Source organism: Acinonyx jubatus, chromosome E4 (genome assembly GCF_027475565.1).
Source record: "Acinonyx jubatus isolate Ajub_Pintada_27869175 chromosome E4, VMU_Ajub_asm_v1.0, whole genome shotgun sequence".
Classification (NCBI taxonomy): domain Eukaryota; kingdom Metazoa; phylum Chordata; class Mammalia; order Carnivora; family Felidae; genus Acinonyx; species Acinonyx jubatus.
Window position 1 is genome coordinate 5,919,014 of NC_069395.1, and position 27,796 is coordinate 5,946,809.

At 42.1% G+C, this 27,796-nt stretch overlaps 1 protein-coding gene across 5 annotated transcripts in view; it reads left to right on the top strand.

Moving 5' to 3' along the window:
* Positions 1–27,796, top strand: part of ATF6 (activating transcription factor 6) — a 196,978-nt gene that overhangs the window by 5,192 nt on the left and 163,990 nt on the right. For all 5 annotated transcript variants that reach the window (XM_027075083.2, XM_027075084.2, XM_027075082.2 and 2 more), the window contains 6 exons: positions 5,795–5,871; positions 9,153–9,240; positions 11,174–11,274; positions 13,949–14,078; positions 15,158–15,361; positions 22,961–23,181. In XM_027075083.2, coding sequence (XP_026930884.2) covers positions 5,795–5,871; positions 9,153–9,240; positions 11,174–11,274; positions 13,949–14,078; positions 15,158–15,361; positions 22,961–23,181 — 821 coding nt within the window. The remainder of the gene's footprint in view (positions 1–5,794; positions 5,872–9,152; positions 9,241–11,173; positions 11,275–13,948; positions 14,079–15,157; positions 15,362–22,960; positions 23,182–27,796) is intronic.

Below are 27,796 nucleotides of genomic sequence, written 5' to 3' on the forward strand. Positions count from 1 at the left end.
CGTGGCACTCCACCAGTTCCTGCGACCCTACGGACACGCCATCTTTTCACTGTCCCCCGTTTCCTCTCTGTCGTCACTTCCCCCTTACCCAGTTCAGTTCCATGGGCAGTCGTAACCGCTTCCTTGCTCATACCCTCCATACCCTGGTCTGTGTCTCGTTTTGTAGTTCGTTCTCTCTCCCTCTCTCTCTGGTGAACCACAACCTCGGTTAAATCTAACTGGCTTAGTAAGCTGAACCAGGCCTCGAGGCCGTCGGCTGGCTGATCGGATCTGCCTGGTCCTCTCATTCTCCACTTAGATGTTTGTTTTTATGAAGTGTCTTCTCTCTTCGAACCTCTGTCACCCCCTGCCCCTCCCTTGAATCAGAAGAGAACTTCCAGAATCTCCCACTAACTCATCTACCCACCTGCCAGCATACTTGCCTTCTCTTCTCTCGTTGAGAACGAATGGCTTCTCCCGTGTGCTGTAGATCCCTCCTCTTTAGCCAAGAGCCTTGCTCAAGCCTTCTTCCCTCTGTTGCCTTCTTCATTTCCCTCTGTGCTAGATCATCTGTGCTAGTCAGTAAACAGAGTTGTTGCTCCCATTTAGAGTAAAGAAAAAACCCCTCCAAACCCTCTTTAGAGGTTACTTCCCCTCTAGCCGCTTCTGCATTTTTCTTTATGTTACGGCAGAATTCTTAAGAAAACAAAACAAAACATGTTCACCGACTCTGGTTTCTCCTCATCTCTTGCTCTCACCGCAGCCAGGCTCCGCCACACCGCCAAAGCTGTTCTTACTGATGTCATCCCTGATTTCCATTATGTGACGCCTGGTGGCCCTTTGTCATCTTGCTAAACTTACAAGAAGTAAATGAATACCTAAGAGGTCAAAGTCGAGGTCATAGCTACCATAGTTTACTACTGTGAAGGGACATCTAACTGCTGGTCGTGTGGGATTGGTGAAAAGGATGTAGGAATGGGCAGTGGATTTTAGAGATTCCTTAGAGGTGACCAGCACTTTCTTAGGGATACTACAGGGATATTCTGTAGGTATACGAATGTATTTATCACCCTACTTGCAACGTTTTTTTTTTAAACCACAGAAAAGTTTTTGTTCAAAAACTACAGAAAATTAAAAGATTGCTCTAGTGATGCCTTGTATTTCCTTTATCTAGATTTACCAACTGTGAACATTCTTTATTACCCACACTTCCCTCTTCTTTCATCATCTGAAAGTAGGCTACAGATAATATGAAACTCATAAACACTTCATCATGTACCTCCTAAGAACAAGGAAACAGGTATTTTTTTTTTAAACAGCATGGATTTGTACCAATACCCACAGTTCAAAGCCAGTACCACAGGGTTCTTGCTCACCTTCTTACATTATACACTTGTATTTCTTTTCTTCTGTAAAAATCCGGATTCCCAGTAATATCCTGTTTTTAATCTCGCTTTAGCTGTGCTGTTGAGAATGGCCTGAAGGGTGGGGCCAGGGCGGAAGCAGGGAGACCATTTGGAGGCTGTTATAGCAATGCAGGTGAATTGTGGTAGCGTGCAGGTATGGCAGTGGTTGGATTATGGAGATGTGCAAATATACTTACGTATGTACAAATATACTTGTATATATTTATGAACACATAAGTATACAAATAATATATTACATAAATATACATAAGATAAATATACATAAGATACACAAATATACTTACGTATACTTCTGAATACACACGTATTTTTTGTTTAGATTTTAGTTTTCAAATAGTTTCAAACTTAAAGAAAAATTGTAAAAACAGTACGAAGAACTTTTGCATGCCCTTCACACAGACTCTGTTAAATTTTACTGTGTTTGCCCTATTTCTTTCCCCAGAGAGAGAGAGAGGTGTTGACCCATTATCTTTAAAGGCTACAGTGTGTATCCCCTCCTCGCAAAACAAGAATACTCCTGTATTACTACCACGTACTCCCTCCAGTCAGGAAATAAACATTGCCACATTATCATCCATCTCACAGACGCCATTCAGATTTTGCCATCTGTCTTTTAAAAAAAAAATTTTTAATGTTTATTTATTTTTGAGAGAGAGAGAGAGCATGCACAAGTGGGAGAGGGGCAGAGGGGGGGGGGGGGGAGACCCAGAATCCGAAGCAGGTGGCAGGCTCTGAACTGTCAGGACAGAGCCCAGTGCAGGGCTCGAACCCACGAACCGTGAGATCCTGACCTGAGCCAAAGTCAGATGCTTAACCAACTGAGCCACACAGGCGCCCTGCCGTCTGTCTTAATAATGGCTTTTTCCTTTCTTGACTGGTATCGTACCTGTAAACACACATCACTTTTACTTGTCAGGTCTCCTTAGTGTCCTCCAGTCCATAATGGTTTTTTAGTCTTTTTCTGTCTCTTGTGTCCTTGACAGTCTTAAAGACTACAGGTTTTCCGTTCTCTGAGAGGACTCTAAACCTGGGTCTAGTCCGCCGTTCCTCGTCACCAGAATCAGGTCGTGCACCCATGGCAGGTATGCCAGGAGAGATGCTGTGCTCTTCCCAGTGAATCACATTTGGAGGCCCACCACGTTGACTTGTCCAAGGTGAAGTTCTCCTTGATCACATGGTCAAGTTGGAGTCTGCCAGGTCTCCCCGCTGTAAAGTCACGACTTTCCCTTTTGCGTCTGACTGCTGTTTTGGGGGAGCTAATCGGCCGTGACACCAATCTCCTTTTCCTTGTTAAACCTCCACCTGCCAGCCCTAGGCCCCGCCTGTGTCGGCCAAATGGTGGTTTTGTCTGCATTTACTAACTGACATTGTAGTGTACGTAAGGACTTTCTCTAGGTATGTATGCGTGTGTATATACGTATTCATTTCATTATGACTCCTCTCTTTGATTCAGTGGGTTAAAATCTGATACTCCCTTTTTATTTTGGTGCTCACATTTTCCCCAGTTTGACCAGTGGGAGTCCATTCGTATTAGCTCTTTTACTCTTTTGACATACTCCAATCATTCTCTGAGAGTTTCCTTATTTTCTGGCATCACAGCAGCTTCCATTCTTATCTTGCACTTTCCCTGCTTCAGCTTTGGCATCAGCCATTTCTCCAAGGAGCTCTTTAGTGGACTTCCATTTAGTGGAGGATGGCATTTAGCGTCCAAGATCTGAGCACGCAGTATGTTCATTGCTACCGCGATATCACTGTTCTGACTTTCAGCCCACAGAACTAGGAAATGTGTGTGTGTGTGCGCGCGCGCACACACACGTATAAAAACATCTGCAAGTCTTCTGTGTACATAGATGTTTTAGACATGGGTTCATACTAATACTTCCCCTGCCAGTCCAACATCTTAGGGTTCTTTTAGGCTCTTTCCTTTCCATGTTTGTGAATTCTTTCCTAGATAGTGAGAAACCTGTCTCTGGTTATTTTAGATGTATTTGATCACTTGTTCAGGTGATGAAGGTATTTGTTCAGTGTCGTCATTCTCTTAAACACTCAGGCTGCCTCTTCCATCTGCCTCTTTGTTCTCCCACCTCCTGCCCCATTTCCTTGGCAGCCCCAGCATGCTGCCACCGACACTGGGCCGCCCCCTCTGTCACACCATCCCATTTCCTTGGACGCCGGGCACGTTGCCACAGATGATGACACATAGAGCCCCATCACGCTCATTGCCCTGCTTCCTCAGAAGCTGATATCTCAGTGTTGGGAAGGGTACAGAAGAAAAGGAAAGATGGGAGGGGAAGGAAGAATGGGAAGGGAAGGTAGGAAGCCAGATTATGGATATACAGTTTTAAGACAGAACTGATGGGAGTTGCTGGCGGTTTGAATATGGAGAGTGAAGAAGAGAAGCTAAACAGTGACTCCGAGCAGGGTTTTTGACTTGAGCTCCCAGGAGAATTAAATTGTCGTTGACTGAGATGAGGACAAAGCAATAGGGGATTTGGTGGGGGGGTGGGGGTGGTGGTGGTGGTGATCAGGAGCTAAGTCTTGGATGTGCTAAGTTTGAGACCTCCAAGAGGAGATGACCCAAGAGGTGTATTGTGTGTGTACATGCATCTTGGCGTATGAGCTGGACATGTATATTTGGGAATCCTTGGCATGTAGATGCTGTTTAAAGCCGTGAACTCAGCTGAGATCACAGAGGGAGCAGAATAGATGGAAGAGTTTATGCTAAGCCCCCAGGGACAAGTTCACACTGGGAGATGAGGAGGAACCGGCAAGGTAGGGTCAAGCAGTGAAGTGGAAGGAAAACCAGGTGATTGTGGTGATTTGGAAGCCAAGTGAAGCAGATGTTTCAGTTAATATGAAAGCATCAACTCTGTCAAATGTTGCTGATAGGTCAAGACGATGACCTTAAACCTGCCGTTGAATTTAGCAATGTGGAGATCATCGGTGACATTAATAACCATTTGTGTGTGGGAGAGGAGCTTGGTTAATGTAGCCTCCAGAAAGGGTGGGAGAAGAGAAATGAGAGACGGCAGGTAGAGAGGACTCTTTCCAGGGTTTCAAGCACCGTGTAAGGCACACGGCCAGTTACCTACTTCGGTGTTTGCGACTCTGCCGCTGAGTGCGAGGCAGTCCTTTTGTGAGAGTTGTGTGAATAACCTTTCACTATCACTACACACAAAATTTGTTGCTAGGCATTATTTGGGTGTAGGTTGGTGAAACGATTGTGTCATTGGCCGAGTTAATGACAGACGGGCAGTGTTGCTCCTGTACATGTTATAAGTGAGGAAATCCCCAGAGCAGTTTCAGTGGCATGATACTGGGGAGGATAAGTTTGTTTTTGTTTTGAATTTTTTCAGTTTATTTATAATGAGAGAGTGATTGAGGGAGCATGCAAGCAGAGGAGGGAAAGAGGGAGCAAAGGGAATCCCAAGCTGTCATCACAGAGCCCGATGCGGCGCTCTATCCCATGAACCGTGAGATCATGACCTGAGCTGAAATCAAGAGTTGAACACTTAACTAACTGAGCCACCCAGGCGCCCCCTAGGGGGTATAAAAGCAAACTGCGATTTGGAAAACTGAAGTTCTTGAGATTCCAAAAATGTTAGAGAAAGTGGACACTTGACAGGTTGTGTGGTAATCAGCTGCCTTTGGCCTTGTCAGCGCCTTGACCTTTGTCTATAAGAAGTTGCAACTTCGTTTATTGAAGAATATTTTCTATGTCCATAAGTTGCTTGGCTTATAATGAAATCTTTTTTTTTTTTAATTTATTGCAGTTTTTTTAAAAAAGATTTTAAGTAATCTCTGCACCCCATATGGGGCTTGAACTCATGACCCCAAGAGCAAGAGTCACATGCTCCACTGACTGAATCAGACAGGCGCCCCTATGATGAAATCTTACTAGGAAATTAGAATTAGTTAGATTTGCTGAAATAAATTTAACGGTTTAGACAAGTGAGTCCTTGATTGTTTAGATAGAAAGTTGGTTGCACCCGCCACTTAAAGCTTGGATGACAAATACATAGTACATACGCTGCCGTAGTCCTCTCCTACCATCGCTGCTGATCAGCCACAGTGCATTTTCATGCTGAGTCCAGCTGTGGCCTCAGAATTCGTGTTAGTAATGTTCCAGAAAGTTACTACCATTTAGTCCATTGTGACCCGACATAAAACTTGTTAATCCCTGGTGTAAGGACTTAGATCGCAAGATAATAATTATGCGGGAACAACACATAAATTAGAAACAGCTTTGAATTGGTTGTCATTCACACGGCTAGCGTTTATCAGTAATAGTAATGGCTGATGAGGACCCCAATAGAGCTGGGTTACAGCGCTTAGTTCTTTTGTTGAAACGTTGAATTGACAGTTAATCTCTATTCTTTTGTGCGAAGATTCTACTCTGTTTGCTGAATTTGGCTATTTCACAGACACTGATGGCCTGCAGTTGGACACGACAAAGGAAACTTACGTAAGTATTCACTAGAGGGGATTGACTGAGTAACGTGATGTTTAATCTTTAATCACTCCAAGATGGTTTCGGGATGACAGGTTTAGGCCAGTGATTTAAAGTTTAAATAACTTAGTGTTAAGTATGAAAATCAGCAGCCATTTTTTACTCAGTAAATTCAGGATTGTAGAAATTGCATCGATCTTGGCGTGAGAAGACCTGTGTTCTAAGTTTACTTTGGCCCCAGGGTTGGGTGACTTGGAAAAGTCAGTTCACTGCCTACTTTTTGGCTTCTATAGATACTTTGCTGCATAAGGGAAATGATGATGTTAAAGGGTGTACGTGAGTCATGGATCCACTCAAGTAGAACTTACTAACTTCCTTTTTAAAAGTTATGTATCCTTAGTGTGGAAGGTTCTCAAACTCAGACATATCCTTATTTTTTGCCTTTGAGTGGTTAGAAGTCTGTATAAAAGCTATCAGAGCACGTTGAATCCTCAAAAGTATCTTTTTTGTCTTTTTTGTGTTCATACATAGTACGTTGGCCCATGGAGCTCTTATTTTGTCTTATTCTTTAATGGATGAGGTGCTGTTCACTTGGAAAGTGAACAGAGTGATTTTATATGTACATCAGTGAGGTTGGAGATTTGTTACTTACGTTTTAAGCCCTTATTAACCTGAGTATAAAAATATGCAGTGCTTACTTAGTGAGTTTCTCAGACATTTCTCAAAGAATAATTTAGCAGTTGTTTTAGTATGAATCAGTAGAAGAGAGTAGGATATAGAATTGATTAAAACAATTTTTTTTTGTTTTTTTTTGAGAGAGAGAGAGAGAGAGAGAGACAGAGAGAGACAGAGAGTGAGTAGGGGAGGGGCAGAGAGAGAGAGAGGAGACACAGAATCTGAAGCAGGCTCCAGGCTCTGAGCTGTTAGCACAGAGCCGGTGTGGGGCTCGAACTCATGAACCGTGAGCTTGTGATCTGAGCTCACGCTTAAGTCAGACGCTTAACTGACCGAGCCACCCAGGTGCCCCCAGGATAGATTTTTAAAAATCAGTATGGGAACTTTTTTTTAAGCTATTTATTTTCAGAGAGAGCGCATGAGTCAGGGAGGGGCAGAAAGAAGGGGAGAGAGAATTCCAATGTGCCCTCAGTACATGAAATTTTAATGGCTTTGCTTACTTTGTGAGGTGTTTTAGAATGTGGTCTCTTGGTGGTGCCTTGGTGGCTCAGGTGGTTAAGCATCTGACTTCACTCAGGTCATGATCTCACAGCTCGTGAGTTCAAGCCTCATATTGGGCTTTCTGCTGTCAGCACAGAGCCTGCTTCAGATCCTTTCTCTCTCTCTTGAAGATAAATAAACATTAAAAAAAATTAGAATTTGGTCTCTTGATTACATTGGCTTTATTTGTTTTTAAAAATTTATTTATTTTTGAGACAGAGCAAGAGGGGGATGGGCAGAGAGAGAGAGAGAGAGGGAGAAAGAATCCCAAGCAGGCTTCATGCTGTCAGTGCAGACCCCGACGTGGGGCTTGAACTCATGAACTGTGAGATCATCACCTGAGCCTAAATCAAGAGTTGGTCACCCAACTGACTGAGCCACCCAGGAGCCCCTAAATTGGCTTTAAATATTGGGCGGTTGGTTGCCAAAGCAACTGATATTCTTTTACAGCCTCTATAGCTAAAACCATCAAGAAACACCGTAGTAAATTTGAAAGGTTCAGGGATATATGGTTCTCATTTTATACCATTCTTACCTTCCACAAGGCATTCAGTCTTTCAGTTCCTTGGTATTTCTAGTATAAAATGAAGGGGTTGGATTAGATGGTTTCTGAGGGCCCTTTCTACCTTTAAAATTGTGTCATTTTTCTTTCACACATTAGTAGATTTTTCCATGAGAAGTCATTGAAAAGCCAGAAGAGAGAGGTATAAATATGTTTCACTTTACATAAAATAGGCCTGTTAAGTTTGCAACCAGATAGAATTCTTAGGCTGTAAAAAGTATTTGACTTTTTTGGCTGAAGACTGAGAGAAGCATCTCCGAAGTAGGTCACGTCCACTATTATATGTTTAAAAACTACTATAGCACTCAGGTAGGCTTTGTTGTTTAGTTTACTTACGCCAACAAAGTTTAAGGATTTTTTTTGGTTGCTGAAAGTATGAGGTCGCTTAGTTTCATGATGTGTAGATTCAAATAAGAGAAAAAAGCAAAGGGGATTGATTTAAAAAATGATTGTTTCATGACTTAAGTAGTTTTTTCTTTCTTTTCACATGAACTTCCACACATTCTTTTTATATAACTTGCACCTATATTCACTTAGTTAAGGGCAGTGTGATAAAACTGTTTTCCTTCTCTCTTTTTTAAAAAAAACTTTGTTTTTTTTTAACGTTTACTCATTTTTGAGAGAGAGGGAGAGAGACAACGTGAGCGGGGTGGGGCAGAGAGAGGGAGACAGAGAGAGGGAGACACAGAATCCAAAGCAGGCTCCAGGCCCTGAGCTGTCAGCACAGAGCCCAACGTGGGGCTCGAACCCACGAACCGGGAGATCATGACCTGAGCCAAAGTCACATGCTCAACCAACTGAGCCAGCCAGGCACCCCACCTTCTCTCCTTTTGTTCTCAATAAAAATAAACCACAAAGTAGACGTTGTGAAATACTATGATTTTAGAAATTATTACCAAATGGTTGTTAATAATTAAGAGATTAATCTTTATTTTTTGCCTGAGGCTTACTTTCTTTACTGTTGCTGTTTTATTATCTGTCACATTAAGTTAATATTAACTGCCTTAAACTTTGTAGTACTATTTATATATTGCTTACTTCTGTTTTTGTCTCCGTAACCCTAGACACTTAAGATAATAGTACTGTCTTGATCTCAAACACCTGTGAGGGCTCTGAAATCATGTGACAGTTCTTTATTTATGTATAATAGTATAAGATGGCTATTCAGATGACCCAGAATATGCTTATATTTAAGTAAGAAACATTGTCATCTAAATGAAATTTAGAGAAACCTAGTTTTATCTTCTAGGATTAAAAAAAAATTAGAAATTTTATTTTAGAAGTTTGAAAAGGTACTGTATAGTAGAAAAAAGAAAATTGTCCATTTTTCTGTGGATCTCTTCTTGCTTACATAACCATTTTAATATTTGATATAATTGAAGATTCAGCTGAAGTCTCGTTATGAAGTTGGGTAGTAGCAGTTACATTATTTATGGCCAATTGTGTCTGAGGTTTGATTTCTAGATCTTTTTATTCTTCTAATATCCTTTTGCTGATATCCTTTTCCTGAAACCTACAGGAAAATAATTTTGATACTCTTGATTTTGACTTGGATTTGATGCCTTGGGAGACAGGCATTTTGGACATCAACAACCAGTTCTGTACAGGTAATGGTGTATTTCACTGGTAAATATTTTAAACAGATCCATTTTATTTTGTAGTTTGGTAACAGTTAATACTAGGTGGGGTTACTGGGCTACTTTGATGGGTCAAAAATCCCAGGGACTATATATTCTACTTTTGATGTGGCAGGGCACATATAAGTTTCTTGCCAGAATGGAATGTTTTAGTCGCATAATGAATTGAGAATTCATACCCAAAATCTTGATTTTGAATTATATACAGTATCTCTGTAAGAGGTTAGCCTGTCTGAGAACCAGGCAGAATTTAGGGAATCAAAGAGAAGAAGCTTGGGGTCACCCGAACTTGGGAAGTTGGTGTAGGGGTCCCATGCGTCTGATACACATGCTTCTGTGGAAGGGGCACCCCCCTGGCTGATGCTAGTATCTTTAAGGAACCCTGATAAAGTACATTTGGGATGTGCTCAGAGAGGCTGGGACCTGGAGGAAACTGTCACTTCTGGGATGAAGCTGATGGGAGGAGGAAGAAACCCCCTTCTCCCCTCTCTTCGCTTTAGCGTCCTTCTAGTATCTCCCACGGATGGGGCCTAAAAGGGAGCCAGCTGGGACATGTCTTAATAATGTGCGTCGCAGACTATAAATAGGAGGTAGACTTAGCGCGGAGAGATAGTGAGTCAGTCAGTCACCCGCACATCCTCCCATCCAAATTGCAGTCCTCCCCACCCCTGCATGTCCCAGTCCCTCATTTTATATATTCCTGTGTCTTGCTCAATACCTGTCTTCCCTCAAAGAATATGGGCTACCCAAGGCCGGTGTTCTGGTTACTATTGTCAGGTAGCAAACTACTCTAGAACTTTGTGGCTTAAAACAACAACCGTTTTATTATGCTCCCAGGATCAGTGAGTCGGGACAGGGTACGCCAAGGGTGGCTTTCTTCCGCCGTGTGATGTCCAGACCGCAACTGGGAAGATTGAAAGGCTGGAGTAGCTTGAAAGTTGGGGGCTAGAATTACCTTAATATCTCTTCACTCACGTTATCTCTTGCCTGGCCTGAATGGCTTGATGACCGGGAGTGTCAGAGCACCTGCACCTGGTCTTTCTGTGCGGCTGAGCTTGCTCTCAGCTTGGTGGTCTCACGCAGTCAGCCTTCAGAGGCTCCGATCTAAGTGTTCCAGCACGCAGAGTAGAAGCTGCGTTTGCCTAATGTCTCCCAGCCTTGGAATCCATGGAGCGTGACTTCTATACTCTGTTGATGGAAGGAGTCCTAAGACCCCCTTGCTTCAAACGGAGGGAAACAGATGCTGCTTCTCACTGGGGAAGGGCAAGATCACATTACAGATTAGGAGGGATGGTAGAGATTTTGCAGCTAACTCTGGACAGTGCAGTCTGTTGCAGGGATGTGCCCTCTCTCATTCCCACCCTGTCGCAGACTTGACACCCAGGAACGTGGCCTCGGCTGTAGTTGCTCGAAAGATGTGAACAGTATGTGCGATTTAATCGTACTGCCACGAGTGTTTTCCAAAATACTTGTTGTCGATTTCCTATACTTCGAAAAGTGATTTTTGGACGAACCTGTAATGTTTTGCATATGGTATAATATTCCGAAGGTCCGACAAGTCTGTATGGTAGAAAGATGTCTCCTTCAGCTGCCGTTCTCAGCCAGCACGTTCTCCCCAGAGACAACCACAATTACCGATGTGTTCATGTTTATCCTTCCAGAGAACTAGTGCACCTGAGGGAAGATACATACATATGCACGTATATCATTTATCATACAAATGGTAGCCTACTCTATTCACTGTTTTCTGCATCTTGAATTTACATTCGATGATGTGTTTTGGTGACCTTAGCTTCAGTGTGATTGGATTTTAAGAGTAGATTTTACCTTCTTTCCTCCTAACTGTATTCTGAGTTTGTATGGTGCAGCGGGAAAATTTTTACTCCATGTTTCTCCGTTAAAGGCATTAAGGCAGAGCCTCAGCCACCTTCTCCAGCCTCTCCGAGTTGTTCAGTCTCCTCTCCTCAGTCCGTGGACTCTTGTTCTTCAACCCAGCATGTTCCTGTAAGTAGCCAGTCTTTTACTGTGATTTTTTAAAAAAATTTTTTTGAAGTTTTTTAAAATTTATTTTTGAGAGACCGAGACAGAGCGCAAGCGGGGGAGGGGCAGAGAGAGGGAGACACAGAATCTGAAGCAGGCTTCAGGCTCTGAGCTGTCAGCACAGAGCCTGACGCAGGGCTCGAACTCACACACCGCGAGATCATGACCTAAGCTGAAGTCAGACACTTAACCGACTGAGCCACCCCAGGCGCCCCCTTTTATGGTGATTTTACAGTGATTTTGATTATAATGCTGTCTGGGAATTCTGCATGTGGAAGAGGCAGTTAACATTTACTAAATGCTACTGTGAATCTTATTATCTCCTTTAATCCTGAGGGAATGGAGTCGCAAGGAAGGGCCTTGGGAGGGCAATAAATTCTTTGTCTCTTTGGTTTTGCCCTCCTTCCCCTATGTTCTTGCCTTCATGATTTCATTTTCTTTGCACTTTACCAGTATCCAATATTTTTTTTTTTTGTTTATTGGCTTACTGTCTTTTCTCCCTGGTGCCCTCTCTCCTGCCTGTTAGAATATACATTCTTTGAGGACAGGGAAGGCTCTAAGATGGTCTGTTTTTGTAATGCTTTGGTCATAGAACTAGAATGGATTTTTTTTTTTTAATTTTTTTTTAATGTTTTATTTTTGAGAGAGAAAGATAGAGAGCGAGCAATCAAGCAGGTGAGGGGCAGACAGAGGGAGACACAGAATCTGAAGCAGGCTCCAGGCTCTGAGCTGTTAGCACAGAGCCCGATGTGGGGCTCGAACTCAAAAACCGTGAGATCATAACCTGAGCCGAAGTCCGACACTCAGCCGACTGAGCCCCCCAGGTGCCCCATAGTTTTTGTTTTTTTGTTTTTTTTGATGTTAAGAAAGTATCCCTCTAATTCTTGTGTTTTAGGACTTTTATGAGGAATACTTGCTGAATGTTATGAAATAACCTTTTAAGCATCTAAGGCCATGAAGATAATTGTATCCTCTTGTGTTGTTATCTTGTACTCTTTGGTTTCTCCCAGATACACTCTGAAATACTGTAAGGTTCATAGAGCCCAGTGTGTGGCTGGGGCTGAGTAGTTGTTGAGGGTCAATGAGCGACACAGCTCTCATTCTCACCGGCATGACTGGGAATGACCATTTCTCCCCTATTTTCTCCAGGTCATTTTAACTTCTTTTCTTCTGATCGAAAAAAAACCAAAAAACAAAACAAAAAGATTTTTTAAAAAAACGTGCCTTTAGCTACCATTTGCATTTTTTTCATTGAAGTGGCTGTTCCTGTCCTTGTCTATCTTGGGCAGATATGTGCCCCAGTATTTATCTTTTTAATTATGGTCTATTTTTTTTTTTATTATCTATTTATTAAAAAAATTTTTTTTAATGTTTATTTATTTTTGAGACAGAGGGAGTGCGAATGGGGGAGGGGCAGAGAGAGAGGGAGACACAGAATCTGAAACAGGCTCCAGGCTCCGAGCTGTCAGCCCAGAGCCCGATGCGGGGCTCGAACCCACAAACTGTGAGATCATGACCTGAGCCGAAGTCAGGCACTCAACGGACTGAGCCACCCAGGCGCCCCTGGTCTATTTTTTATTATAAAATATTTTAATTACTGTTTGTTCAAATTTCTTTCTTCTTCCTTTATGGCTTCTGGGTTTTTGTTGTTGTTGTTGTTGTTGTTGTTGTTTTAAGGGAGCCTACGTTATGCTTAGAGTAAACGAATATTCTCTTAATTAAAAAAAAAATATGTTTTTAAGTTTATTTATTTCTTTTTGAGAGAGAGAGAGAGAGAGGGAATATCCCAAGCAGACTCCACGCCACCAGTGTAGAGCCCAGTGCGGAGCTCGAACCCACGAACCGTGAAATCATGACCCAAGCCGAAATCAAGTCAGGTGCTCAACCTGCTGAGCCACCCAGGCGCCCCTCTTAATTTTCCTTTTAATACTCTTACAGAGTATTTTGAAGGTGGTATGATGTATTTACGTATGTCTATTCTATTATTCTATGTAACATCTTTTTCTCTCAAAATAGAAATGCTACTTTTATCCTATGTTAAATTTCCGTATGCCAACAAAATGAGACAGATCCGCTAAATGTTAACACTTGGAAAATGTTATCTTTGTACATCTCTGTATTACCAATTCATCCATTAAATAAAATAGCCCTGTTCCTTTTAGTGTTTGTCTTTCTTTCAAAACATTTGGGACAAAGACAGCATTAATAAATAGAGAATAAAAATTAGTAAGAACGATTTGTTTTGAGTTTCTTGTAAGACTGAATAGGAGATTGGGGGAAAAGGATATTGGCATTTTCACCATAGACTTATCATATACTAAATGTTTATATAGCTAGGAACCAAATAAATACCAAGCTTGTGGGAGGAAACGTAGAAGCAGATCCCATCTTTAATATGAGAGGAACAACATAGAATACTCTGCAGTTCGGGTTATTTTTCCCTAGTATTGATGGATAATGCTTATTTATCCAGTCTCTTAGTACTTAGTATACAAAGTTTCAAATATATTACACCTTTGCCTTGAAGTTGTCCTGAAGCGTTTATCTGCTTATGTATGGATCTTGCCCCTCTAAGCAATTTTCTGCTCAAGGACTGTATGCTTCTGCATGAATCTGTTTGTGTTTCATGTTGCTACAGGAGGAGTTGGATTTGTCTTCTGCTTCCCAGATGTCTCCCCTTTCCTTGTACGGTGAAAGCTCTCATAGTCCCTCCTCGGCAGAGCCACTGAAAGAAGATAAGCCCATCGTTGGCCCTAGGAGCAGAGTTGGTATGACTCCATGTCCTAACTTGGACTGAGCTTAGGTTCCGTTTTTAAAAAGAAAACGTTGGATTAAGTTCGTGTTTATTAAACTGGGTTTTTGGTTTTAAAAGAGTGGACCTGTTTTGTTTGTTATGGTTAGTTAATGTGGAGAGGAAAGGCAGGGAATCATCTTCTTTGGTTGTTTTGTCTTTATAGGTGAAAAATGCTTTAAAGTAGAAGTAGGCCTCATCATTTTTAAGAGAGAATGCAAAGATTCAGTTAAAGATATTGATTGTGAGGGCCATTTAGTTGTGACATTTATTACCTCTTAATCTTTAGGCTTTATTCAGTGATTTTAGCTGTTCTCCTTTACCAGTTCATATATCCCCTTCCCAACGCTGCAGCTTGGTCAGAAAGGAAGATCTCGCTACTTATAATTTTTTTTTTTTTAATGTTTGTTTATTTCTGAGATAGAGACAGAGCATGAGTGGGGGAGGGGCAGAGAGAGAGAGAGAGGGAGAGAGAGGGAGAGGGAGACAAAGAATCTGAGGCAGGCTCCAGGCTCCGAGCTGTCAGCACAGACCCCGACGCGGGGCTCAAACTCACAAACTCTGAGATCATGACCCGAGCCGAGGTTGGTCGCTCAACCAACTGAGCCGCCCAGGCGCCCCTCTCACTATTTATAAAATAAATAAGTCATGGAGATGTCGTGTATAGCATGGTGACTGTCGTTAATAATACTGTGTTGCATATTAGAAAATTGTTAAGAGATTACATCTTAAAAATTATCATCCTAAAAATTGTAACTGTGCTAACGTGGTAATTCGACTTACTGTGATGATCATTACATGATACAAATACCGAATCGTGTCGTACACCTGAAATTCATATAAGGTTATATATCAATTGTACCTGAAAAGAAAAGGGGAAGACCTCAGATTAAGGACCTTTCTTGAGTCCAGTAAGATCTAGAGTGGCTATGCTTAAACTCAGTTGAGGATACTTACTAAGAAGTCAAGATAATGTGTAGAAAAAGGTGTATAATGGAAGCTGTGTCCTGGGAATTGCTTTCAGATTGATTTGTGATTTGTTTGGATTTTCTCCAGCAAATGGAGTGACTCCAAAGAAAAAAATTCAGATGACTTCAAAACCTTCAATTCAGCCCAAGCCTTTAATACTTCCAGCAGCACCCAAGACTCAGACAAACTCCAGCGTTCCAGCAAAAACCATCATAATTCAGACACTGCCAACACTGATGCCATTGGCAAAGCAGCAGCCAATTATCAGCATACATCCTGCACCCGCTAAAGGTACCTGAGTAGAATCTGAGGCTGCGTATGTTTAAGTGATGGGCACTAAGGTTGTGTCATGTCATTTATTTTATCTTGGGTTATAATTTCTGAGCACACGCTGAGTGCCAGGAATTGTCCTTGGTTTTGAGGATTCGCAGAGATGACTAATACGTGGTTCCTATCCTAACAAGGGAGATAGCTCTCAGATGAGTTGTGTTTGATAGGTCTTTTTTCTTACAGTTTTAGTTAGGAAAATAACTGTCAGGCTTGTGATTTTGTATAGCCACTTGTAATGAAGAAGAAAATCTGGGAAACTTCCTTGGTATCATTTCATCTTGAGGTTTTTGTGTCTATGAACTCTTGTTTTTTGTTTTAAACTTTTTTTTAACGTTTATTTTTGAGAGAGAGGGACAGAAAAAGAAAGTGCACACGAGCAGGGGTGGGGACAGAGAGAAAGAGGGACAGAGGATCCAGATCAGGCTCTGTGCTGGCAGCAGAGAGCCCGATGTGGGACTTGAACTCACAAACCATGAGATCATGAAGTCAGATGCTTAACCAACTGAGCCACCCAGGCGCCCCTGAACTCTTGTTTTTAAGAACAGGTCAGCATATAAAATAACATTACAGGTCTAATAGGTGAGTTTTGGCAAAAGGATCAGGCTCTTAGTCTCTGCAGAGGCAACATGGTTTGGTAAACATGATCGTGAGTAGGGGCATTAGAAAGGAATCTGGGGGCGCCTGGGTGGCTCAGTCGCTTGGGTGTCAGACTTTGGCTCAGGTCGTGGTCTCACGGTTTATGAGTTTGAGCCCCGCATCGGGCTCGGTGATGACAGCTCGGAGCCTGGAGCCTGCTTTGGATTCTGTGTCTTCTCCTCTCTCTGCCCCTCCCCCACTTGTCCTCTGTCTTTGTCTATCAAAAATAAATAAATGTAAAAAAATAAAATAAAATAAGAAAAAAAGACCAGAATCTGAATGTTTGTCTTCATGTAGTTAAGAATGTGTGTGTTTCTATATTTTATCCACCAGATGGCCTCACATACTTGATTCTGCAGGAATTACATCTAGCATTGCAAGAAGTTATTGAGAGAAGTTCATGTTTGAGGATTTGGTAACTGTGCAGATATAGGAATCATTTGCACATGATTGCCTATCACTCTCTTCATATTGCTATGTGCACACAAGAGTAAAGGAAAACTTGTTTAACGTTCTTTCCCTGAATTTAGGACTAGGTCTTAATGGGGCATGGGTTATAAACAAACCACCATTGTTACACTTGTCTTTATGGCTCTGTTCCCAGCTCTGGGTTGTTCATTCACTTCTTTGGAGCAAGAAGAGCAAGTTTTAATGAGAGCAAAGGTCATAAATTTGATTTCTAGTTAATTTGTTAGTTTTGTTCTATTCCAAGGTCGTGAACAATAGGACATTGACAAAGAGGAGAACCAGGTGGGAGACTGGACGAGCCAGTGAAAAATCCATCAATCTCTACCAACCCCCTCCCCCCCCCGCCGACAAACCTGAGATACCTGTGCTTTCAGTGCAGAGTCAGAACTGCTGCCTTTATCGTGCGAAAAATAGTGGTCCTACAGAATGGGTGTGCTTGTGGTCTGTGAATGAATGTAAAGTGTTCATGAACTCCTTGAAATAAGATGTAAGATTTATTGTATATGTGGATTTTTCAAGGAGTAGTCTCCAAAACTTTTATCGGGATTTCAGAAGGGTCTGTATCTTCCCAAAGGCTAAGAATTTAAACTTGTCAAGAACCTCGTTATAGTTCCTGTAATGTATTAAAACACAAGTAGACAAAGCAACACTTGACATTATTATGACAAGTGTGTAAAGCAAAGGGTATTGCTAAGAATTTGCTCTTAGCAGATCATGCTTGAGTGATAGGAGACAAACTGTTCTTTTCTGAGCAGGTTATCAGGTTCAGAAACCTGAATCACACATTATTCAGAATGTCAGTGCCTTCCCATTATCTGAAGATAGTACTTATGTTTGGGGAGCAGGTGCTAATATAAGGTGCTTGTCTGTTTTTGTAGTACAATCTAGAGAGTTGGTATTATTAAAACAGACAGATTTAAGTATGTCTTCCATTTATTTGAAATAGGTAGAGGGGAAATACGGGAAAGGCATTTTACAGGTAATCAACATAAGTGTCAGCAGTAAATATTTTACTATTAAAAGAGAAGTGATTCTTATAGGATTAAGTTCAAATTCTCTCACTTGGAAGTTAAGCGCACCATGGTTTGGCTCTAGTTTCGTTTTCTAACTTTACATTATAATCACTCCTTTTTATAAACCCAACTTCCTCTTCTAGCCTGATGAATCTGGCCGCTGTCCCTTGAATTCTCATGTTTTCCCTAGTTTCTTGGCTCAAACCGTTCTGTCTTGCCTGGAACAATTTCTGCCCCTAAGTCCGCTAAGACTGTTAGGAGGAGTGCAGGTGAGGGCTGGTGAAAGCCTGCTGTATCAGTGAGAATGGAGATCCAGGATAGAGAGTGCGAGTATGGAAAAGTGCAGAATCACAGGCTTGGTGATTGGATGGTTTGGAAGGGGAATGAAGGATAGAGCGGAATGTATCCTGTCTTGGGCTTTTTTTTTTTTTTTAAATTTTTTAATGTTTATTCATTTTTGATAGAGTGCAAGCAGGGGAGGTGCAGAGAGAGAGGGAGACACAGAATCCGAAGCAGGCTCCAGGCTCTGAGCTGTCAGGGCAGAGCCCGATGCGGGGCTCGAACCCACGAACTGCGAGATCATGACGTGGGCTGAAGTCGGACGCTTAACCGACCGAGCCACCCAAGCACCCCCTGTCTTGGGCTTTTTGAGTGGATGATAGCGCAAGTCATTGAAACGGACGATGGAAGTGATATAACTTGCCCCAGGTCATTCTGCTCATGAGAGGTGGAGTCAGAACCTGGGCCCAGGGGGTCTGGCTCATGGCCTGTAATTAGTGGCAATACTACTTTGTTGCCGCTAAAAGAACGCAGAGATGTGCCCCTTGATCTCAAGAATTCTAATTGGGAGTTAACATATTTATGTAAACAGTTAAATAGCAGTCGCTATGAGAACTAATGAATTAATAATACTTGCAGTACCCTTCATGGAAGCTATTATTATACAGAAATGGCAGTTAATGATAATAACAGCCAACATTGAGGTTCTTCCTGTGTGGCAGACACTGTTATAAGTGTTTCAGTGCATTATCTTGTTGAATCCTTACATCAGCTCTGTGAGGATAGGGACTATTATTATCTTCATTTTACAGAGGAGAAAATTAAGACACAGAGAAATTATTTACCCCAGGTCGCATAGCTGTCCTATTTTAGACAAGGTAGGCATTCAGCAATGCTGGATACATAGTTTGAAGCCTTTGAAGAAGATTGACAAGAAAGAACTATTACAATCGATGACTCATACATAGAAGCATTTAGCATTGAATCTAGCCATGTTCTGTTAAGGGGGATTTGCGTGTAATGCCTAAGAGGATTTTGAGCAGGCTGAAAGGGATAAACAGCCTTTTGGTATGTCCTTTTGGACCGTTTCCACGCTAGGCACAGCCGTCACTATGTTCAGCTGCTAACTGAGGCCCAGAACAGTTCTTTGCATTACATTTTACGATCTGTGAGCACCTTCGGGTCCCTGTTTAGCAAGTCACTCTGAGTTTTTCTTGAACACGTTGTAATAGAAATTTCTCCCCATTCAGTCTTGAGACCCAAGCAGGCCTGGAGTATTTAGAGGATCCTCGGTTTAGATGCTAGCTGATTTGGGGATAGTTGTGTACCCTGGGATGAGAGGGCTTGACGTGCGTTACAGAAAACAGGAGGCGGCGGTGGCCTGGTTAGACTCGGAGCCACATTCGGTCCACAGACCTTGCCTCGGTGGTGCTCTGTCTCCCTCACTCCATGATGTGGTTCTCTCAGCAAGGGGATGCTGCCAGCTAGGCCACAGACAGGACAGACTTGGGTTATTCTTCTGAGTTGAAGAAATATCCCGAAGCCTCCTGCATGTGTTAGCTGGAACTAGAAGTATGATCCCTGTCTTTGAAATGACTTAACGCTTTACACTTATCCCTCTTGTCTTTGGAATAATCCCAAAGTTCACCGAACAGTGTTTCATTTCAGGACCTTTTTATTGTACTTTTGAAACTCACAAGGTGTGGAACACTGCTTCTAATAATGCTCTTTCTCAAAGTATGGTTTTAGGTCAAGTGGTTCCCAGCCTACAAACTGTGGGCCTAAGGTGTGGGTGGTGGGAGTGGTAGCCTTGGGCATTGTGCAAACCCGTATAGGGCGCAGGCATTTTCTATACACTGAATACTTTGTTTTATATATCTTTGTACTCCGGGTTTTCAGGTTTTTGTGGCTATAGTTCCGAGTAATAAACTACAGATTTATTTTAAATTTTTACTAAGTTCTTAATAGCCTTTTCTCAACATGTATTTTCTCAGTCCCCGGAAACTGAATGGACAGCCCTGACCATCTTGGGTGGCCATGATACTTTTTAAAAAAAATTTTTCTTCTTAATATTTATTTACTTTTGTGTGTGTATGAGAGAGAGAGAGGGGGAGGGAGGGAGGGAGAGGGGCAGAGAGAGATGCAGAATCTGAAGCAGGCTCCAGGCTCTGAGCTTGTCAGCACAGAGCCTGACACGGGGCTCGAACCCAAGAGCTGTGAGATCATGACCTGAACTGAAGTTGGATGCTTCACCGACTGAGCCACCCAGTTGCCCCATACTTTTTGATGTTAAAGAAAAATACTTATATTCAGGGTGGGAACCCTTGGTTGAAGTTTTACATAATGATGAGTTAATAATGAGTGTTGTGGTTTCTTAACAAGTGTTACTAAAAAACTTGACATTTGGTCACATGCTATTTAATTTATTTTTATATTTGACCATTTGGTCTAAGCATATTTATATCTGCTTCTGAGTCATTTCCTTATTTTATACGTTTTTGTTTCATAAAAGGAGTCCAAGGGAAAAGAAGATAAAAATGTTTAGTGATCATTTTTGTCCAAGTAAATTGTACGTATTACTTTTACATCTTTTGTGCTAATTTAATAATTTATCTGGGATGTAATGCTATTAACTAAATTCTACTTTTAGTATGCTTTTTGAGGCCATCTGAAACAAAGACTTTGATTTAATAGATGTGACTTTTTTTTATGCTAAGACAGGTGTTCTTAACAAACAGGTGTTCCGAAGTATTATTTAGATTTTCAGTTTTCCTTGATCCTTTGAAACACCGAGCTGAGTTTTACATGGGTCATGTTACACTGTCTGAAAGTATAATGCTTTTTTTTCCCCTTAAAGAAGAATTATAAATATTTATGTAATTTTAGTTGCTGGTTACTTTAGTACCTTTATTTTGTTAGATATTTTGCTCAAGCAGCTGTGGATATTGGGGGAGGCTTTCAGCACCTGATAAAATTGGCCGGATCTGAAAGGAAACATTGAGCAGGCAAGTAAGATTTTTAATAGACCACAGTTATGAGTTATAGGAGTCTTCTTTAGGTTAATGATACTGATTCTCCAATTAACATAATTGAAAAAATAATGTTAAATGTGAGGATTGAGAAAAGATTTGTAGGCCATTTTGTGTGTGTAGGGGGAGTTGGTATTGTCTACAGACTGTTTTAAATTACGGATTTATGTTTCCTGTGCCTGTTAGCTGCGAATTCATCTCAGATGGTTTTAACATTTTTTTTAAACAAGGGTATCATGAACAACTTTATAAAAAATATATTAAAAAATTTTTTTCTGACGTGTGTTTATTTTTGAGAGAGAGAGAGAGACAGACAGACAGAGACAGAGTATGAGCAGGGGAGGGTCAGAGAGAGGGAGACACAGAATCCAAAGCAGGCTTCAGGCTCTAAGCTGTCAGCAGAGCCCAACACGGGGCTCGAACTCACGAGCCTTCGAGCTGTGAGATCATGACCTGAGCCGAAGTCAGCCGCTCAACTGACTGAGCCACCCAGGCACCCCCAAAAGTATATTTTTAATTGAAGTCTAATTAACATACAGTCTTACTAGTTTCGGGTGTGCAGGTAACGCCTGAACAACTCTATACATTACTCAGTGCTTATCACAGGAAGTGTGCTCTACATCCCTTTATCTCACCCTTTTCCCACCCTCCTCTCCACTGGCGACCACCCGTTCTCTGTATTTAAGGGTCTGGTTTTTGTTGCTGTTTGTCCCTTTTCTCTGTTGGTTTGTTTTGTTTCTTAAATTCCACATATGAATGAAATCATACGGTATTTGTCTTTCTCTGACTTATTTCACGTAGCATTATGTTATCTAGATCCATCCATGTTGCAAACAGCAAGATCTCGTTCTTTTTTATGTATTCCATTGCCTGTATTTACCACATCCTCATCCATTCATCTGTTGATGCACACTTGGGTTGCATCTGTATTTTGGCTATTATAAATATTGCTGCAAGTTTTAACATTTTGATATTTGTAGCTCCTGTCTTTCCACGTATTGAGTTACTGAATCACCGTTTATATATTTTTGGTGTTGTATTTCTAAATCCGATTAATTTAAAATACATGGCTCTCTTGGGGCGCCTGGGTGCCTCAGTCAGTTGAGCCATGACCAACTTTGGCTCAGGTTATGATCTCGCAGTTCATGGGTTCGAGCCCCGTGTCGGGCTCTGTGCTGACAGCTCAGAGCCTGGAGCCTGCTTTGGATTCTGTGTCTCCCTGTCTCTCTGCCCTTTGCCTGCTCACTCTCTTTCTCTCTCTCTCTTTCAAAAATAAACATTAAAAACAATTTAAAAAATAAAATACGTGGCTCTCAGTGTTCAGTATAAAAGTCTTGTTACTTACAATATGAAAAAATATTTTTTAGTACTAATTTCAGAGGTTGATAGAAAAATCTATGTATAACTTACCAAGTTTGGCACGCATACAGTTGAGAAAAAATATGGAAATACATTATTAATGATAACTTCAAAGGTAACAAATTTAGTTTTCATTAAAAATACAACAACAGGGGCGCCTGGGTGGCGCAGTCGGTTAAGCGTCCGACTTCAGCCAGGTCACGATCTCGCGGTCCGGGAGTTCGAGCCCCGCGTCGGGCTCTGGGCTGATGGCTCAGAGCCTGGAGCCTGTTTCCGATTCTGTGTCTCCCTCTCTCTCTGCCCCTCCCCCGTTCATGCTCTGTCTCTCTCTGTCCCAAAAATAAATAAACGTTGAAAAAAAAAATTAAAAAAAAAAAATACAACAACAGAAGTTTGTGTGTGTGCTGCTATTGATTATGTTTTAATTGGTGGGGTTTTTGTTTCTGTTTTTTTTAATGTTTATTTATTTATTTTGAGAGAGAGAGCACAAGCAGGGGAGGGACAGAGGGAGAAAGGGAGAATCCCAAGCAGGCTCTGTGCTATCAGCATAGAGCCCAGTGCGGGGCTCGAACCCATGAAACTGTGAGATCATGACCTGCAAAATCAAGAGCCAGATGCCTAAGCAACTAAACCACCCAGGCACCCCCTTCATTGGTGGTTTTAAATCCCTTCAGTGTCATCTTCCTGTTACAGCCACAGAAGAGACCTGAGTGTTCGGCATCCTCTGCCTCAATGGTCGTGCACGCTGTGATTCCTTCCCTTCTTTCTGCACTCAGGTCCAACAGTAGTGCTCTCTTCGCCTGCCGTGGTCCAGCTTCAGGCACCTGGAGTCCTGCCCTCTCCTGCCCCGGTCCTTGCTGTCACCGGGGGAGCCACGCAACTACCTAATCCCATGGTGAATGTGGTGCCGGCCCCTGTGGCCAACAGCCTGGCGAATGGAAAACTCTCTGTGACTAAACCTGTCCTACCAAGCACCGTGAGAAGTGTGGGCTCGGATGTAAGTGTTGAAACCCAGTGCTTTATCACACCTGATTTCAAAACCAACAGAACCAAAACACGCTTTGTTTTCCTTGCCTTGTTTCTGTTTTCTAAATTATTTTATACTGCCTCAAATAAAAGAATGTGCTGGGATTGCACATCTGTTATTTGGTAGCAGATTATTTTGTTAGAATCCAAGCAAATGGTTTGAAAGAGGCTAAAGTTGTTTGATAAAAAGTGATGTATAGGGGCGCCTGGGTGGCTCAGTCGATTGAGCGTCCGACTTCGGCTCAGGTCATGATCTCATGGTTTGGTTCGTGAGTTCAAGCCCCGCGTCGGGCTCTGTGCTGACAGCTTAGAGCCTGGAGCCTGCTTCAGATTCTGTGTCTCCCTCTCTCTGCTCCTCCCCCACTCATGCTCTCTCTCTCTCTCTTTCTCTCTCTCTCTCAAAAATAAAGCAAGCTTGGGGTGCCTGGGTGGCTCAGTCGGTTAAGCGGCCGACTTCGGCTCAGGTCATGATCTCGCGGTCCGTGAGTTCAAGCCCCGCGTCGGGCTCTGTGCTGACCGCTCAGAGCCTGGAGCCTGTTTCAGATTCTGTGTCTCCCTCTCTCTCTGCCCCTCCCCCGTTCATGCTGTGTCTCTCTCTGTCTCAAAAATAAATAAACGTTAAAAAAAAAAAATAAATAAAGCTTTGGGGCGCCTGGGTGGCTGAGTCAGTTGAGCATCTGATTTCGGCTCAGGTCATGATCTCACAGTCTGTGGGTTCGAGCCCCACGTCGGGCTCTGTGCTGACAGCTCAGAGCATGGAGCCTGCTTCCTATCCTGTGTCTCCCTCTCTCTCTGCCCCTCCCCCACTCTCACTTTGTCTCACTCTGTCTCTCAAAAATAAATAAATGTAAAAAAAAAAAAATTAAAATAAATAAAGCTTAAAAAAAAAAAAAGTGACGTATGCATACTTTGCTGTAACTCCTTTTTTCGAGTCCTCTCCTCACATTCTTCAAGCCCTTCCCCAGCCCAGGCAGATACTAGTGTCTTACAGGATTCTTTCAGGTCTCCTGATTGAAATGTCTTTGACAAGACCCAGATAAGAGTCTGTAGACTATTTTCTCATCAGGGTTTATATTTCTGTCCTGACTTATGAAGGGTGTTCACCCCTGGGTGAAATTCTGTCTCAGTGACTAGTTGGTGTTTTCCCATCTTTGCAAATCTTCAGGTTTTCTAGCCTGTTGAAGGTTTCTTTTTTTTGTAATTTATAAATCACAGAGTTTCCCAAGATCTGGCCTCCCTGAAGCCAGTTATAGCATTTGCCAGCTAACTCTGCTTTCTTAAAAAGTGGTACAAAAATACCTCATGTTATGTACTAAGAAGTAATTGAATATCATGGGCCTAAAGTTTAATGAAAGTTAAAGTCGAATAACCATTCTAATAGTGGATTCTCTCAAATTGTTACTGGGAAGCCAAACTCATGTGTTTTCTTTAAGATAAAAGTAGATATTACTGACAGTGAATATTGCCACACTACCTTTTCTTCAGGTATTGGGAAGTACTTTTAAAGTCCTAAAGCGCTGTGAGTTCTTAAGGTTATCGAATACTGTCTGATCGGTCCACCCTAATTTATTAACCCAGTGTGTCAGCCCAGTAGTGAAATTGCTCCTCTGTTGCATTGAACACAACCGAGTGACCTCAGCCGGCAATATTGTAAAGACCCATAACAAAGGAATATTTTCTGATGAAGCAGAACATTGAAGGTCTGCAGTAATTCCCATAGCGTTTATAGGTATTGAAAACTGCACCCAGACACGGGGGAAGATTAGTGTCAGATGAGAATAGACATGGATGGTACAGGATTAGCCTTGACTGTTAACGTTCCTTTAATTTGAGGTCCAGAAAAGGTTAAGCACAGTGCTTATGGCATAATAGGCACTAATACACAGTGTGTGTTTCAGTTGAAGATGAAACGATACGCTGGCATTTGCTTGAAATACTCTGGGGGTGGGGCGGGGAACCCAAGATGGAGGAAACAAGATCGGCAAAATGTTGACAATCATCAAAGTTGGGTGTGTCGTCTTTCTTTCCTTCCTTGTGGTGTGTGGGAAAATTTCCACAGTAAGTAAACAACAATCGGCATCCAAACCAATTCCGTGTTTTTGTCAGTTAAAAAGTTGTATGGGGCACCTGAGTGGCTCCGTCGGTTGAGCATCCGATTCTTGATTTCAGGTCAAGTCATGATCCCAGGGTCATGGAATCGAGTTCCTGGTTGGGCTCTGTGCTGAATGTGGAGCCTGCTTGGGATTCTCTCTCTTCTACCCTCCACCCTTCCTCTGCCCCTCCCCTGCTTGCACATGCGTACTTGTTCTCTCACTCTTTTTCAAAAAAAAAAAGGATGGGGGGGAGCCTGGGTGGCTCAGTCGGTTAAGCGTCTGACTTCGGCTCAGGTCATGATCTCACAGTTTGTGGGTTCGAGCCCCGCATTGGGCTCTGTGTTGACAGCTCAGAGCCTGGAGCCTGCCTCGATTCTGTGTCTCCCTTTCTCTCTGCTCCTCGCCTGCTTGCTCTCTCTCTCTCTCTCTCTCTCTCAAATATAAATAAACATAAAAAAATTAAAAAAGAATGGGGCACCTGGGTGGCGCAGTCGGTTAGGCGTCCGACTTCAGCCAGGTCACGATCTCGCGGTCCGTGAGTTCGAGCCCCGCATCGGGCTCTGGGCTGATGGCTCAGAGCCTGGAGCTTGTTTCCGATTCTGTGTCTCCCTCTCTCTCTGCCCCTCCCCCGTTCATGCTCTGTCTCTCTCTGTCCCAAAAATAAATAAACGTTGAAAAAAAAAAAAAGAAAAAGAAGATGGTACAACCAATAAAAGAAAGGGTGTGCTTTTCATAGGAGGCTGAGAAGGCTAAGAATGATGAAAGAGGATTTTTAAAATGACCCTTTAAGTTTTCCTTTTAATCCTCTTTAAATTATAAATTGAATGTTTCTTCTGTGCAATGGAACTGGCAACAGAAAATATCAAAGTTGTCTTTATTCCATGTTAGGACATTTAAAGTGTTTATTTTTTTATTTTTAATTTTTTTAATGTTTGTTTCTTTTTGAGAGACAGAGTGAGTGTGTGTGTGCTTGCATACGAGTGGGGAGGGGCAGAGAGAGAGGGAGACTCAGATTCTGAAACAGGCTCCACGCTCTGAGCTGTCACCACAGAGCCCGATGTGGGACTCGAACTCATGAGCTGTGAGATCATGACCTGAACTGAAGTTGGATGCTTAACCTACTGAGCCACCCAAGTGCCCCTAAAGTATTTGTTATGAAATACCTTACATGGAAAAAGGTAGAGACTAATTAGAACTTTAGAAAATATAGATTAACAGTATGTCACAGTTGTTAAAATACTAACATAATGTTAGTCCGTATTCATAGACTTACAACGTCCGATCATGGGCTGGTCCAGAGGAATGTGGCTAGGATGGGAAGGGTGTCTGGAAACTATGTTCTGGGTAGAGGCAGCGTTTAAGGTTTGGAATGACTCAGTAAACTGAAGAACACTGAATGTAGATCTGAGAGGCGATTCTAGGACGTGAAGGTTGATGTGTGGAAAACAGGGTGATTGATCTGGGTTATTCCAGAGGACTCAACTAGAACAGGTACAGGAAGCGTTATTTAGAAAGGGTCCTTCCAATCCTAAAATCCTTTGATCCAGTCATTGTATTTAAAAATAGGAGGAGATCTTTTAACTTCTTTCTTCCAGCTAACATCTGAATAATAAGCATCTTTTTTTAAAATTATTTTTTAATGTTTATTTTTGAGAGAGAGCGAGAGAGACAGAGTGCAAGCAGGGGAGGGGCAGAGAGAGAGAGGGAGACACAGAATCTGAAGCGGGCTCCAGGCTCTAAGCTATCAGCACAGAGCCCCACTGGGGACTTCAACTTGTGAACCGCAAGATCATGACCTGAGCCCAAGTAGGATGTTTAACCAACTGAGTCACCCAGGCGCCCCTTAAATAATGAGCATCTTAATGTTGGTACTCATCATTGTGTTCTGCTGACCCATTTTGTAATCTCTGAACATTTCAGTTGATTATTTATTGATCAATTAGACATTCACTATAACTTCTCTGGTGCGAAAGACCATGTTTGTTCTGCTCTTACACCCTCAAGAGTATTCTGTAAATCTGGTGAATAATTTACTGATGAAGCCTCCATCAACATTGAACTGGGGGATGTGTGAGATGCAGAAGTATAGAACCAATAGGTATGATTTTTTTTTTAAGCAGTATTTATTGGCTAGCATTCTTACTACTTTTCAGAGTTTATAGTCGACAGTATTATAGGAGAAAGATTTCAAGTACTGTGTGTCTAGTGCAAGAGACCTAAAGGCGATTAGAATACATTTTCTAGTCAACCTGAGTTGAGGTTTTGTGCTTATTTTTCCTTGGCCTGCATATCAGGAAATCAGCCAGGCTTTTTCAGTAGGAGTTTTCTGGTAGAGGTTTTGACTTAATGTTTATTTCAAGTGAAGAAACATCAGTCTGTCCTATCAGCTGGCCAAGCCTCTCAGGAACCCAAAGTAAATTTGTTCCAGAAGGAGCCGCAGGAAACTTTGATCTGCTGGGATGGTCTCCTGTGTTAGTAACTTGGTTGACCTTA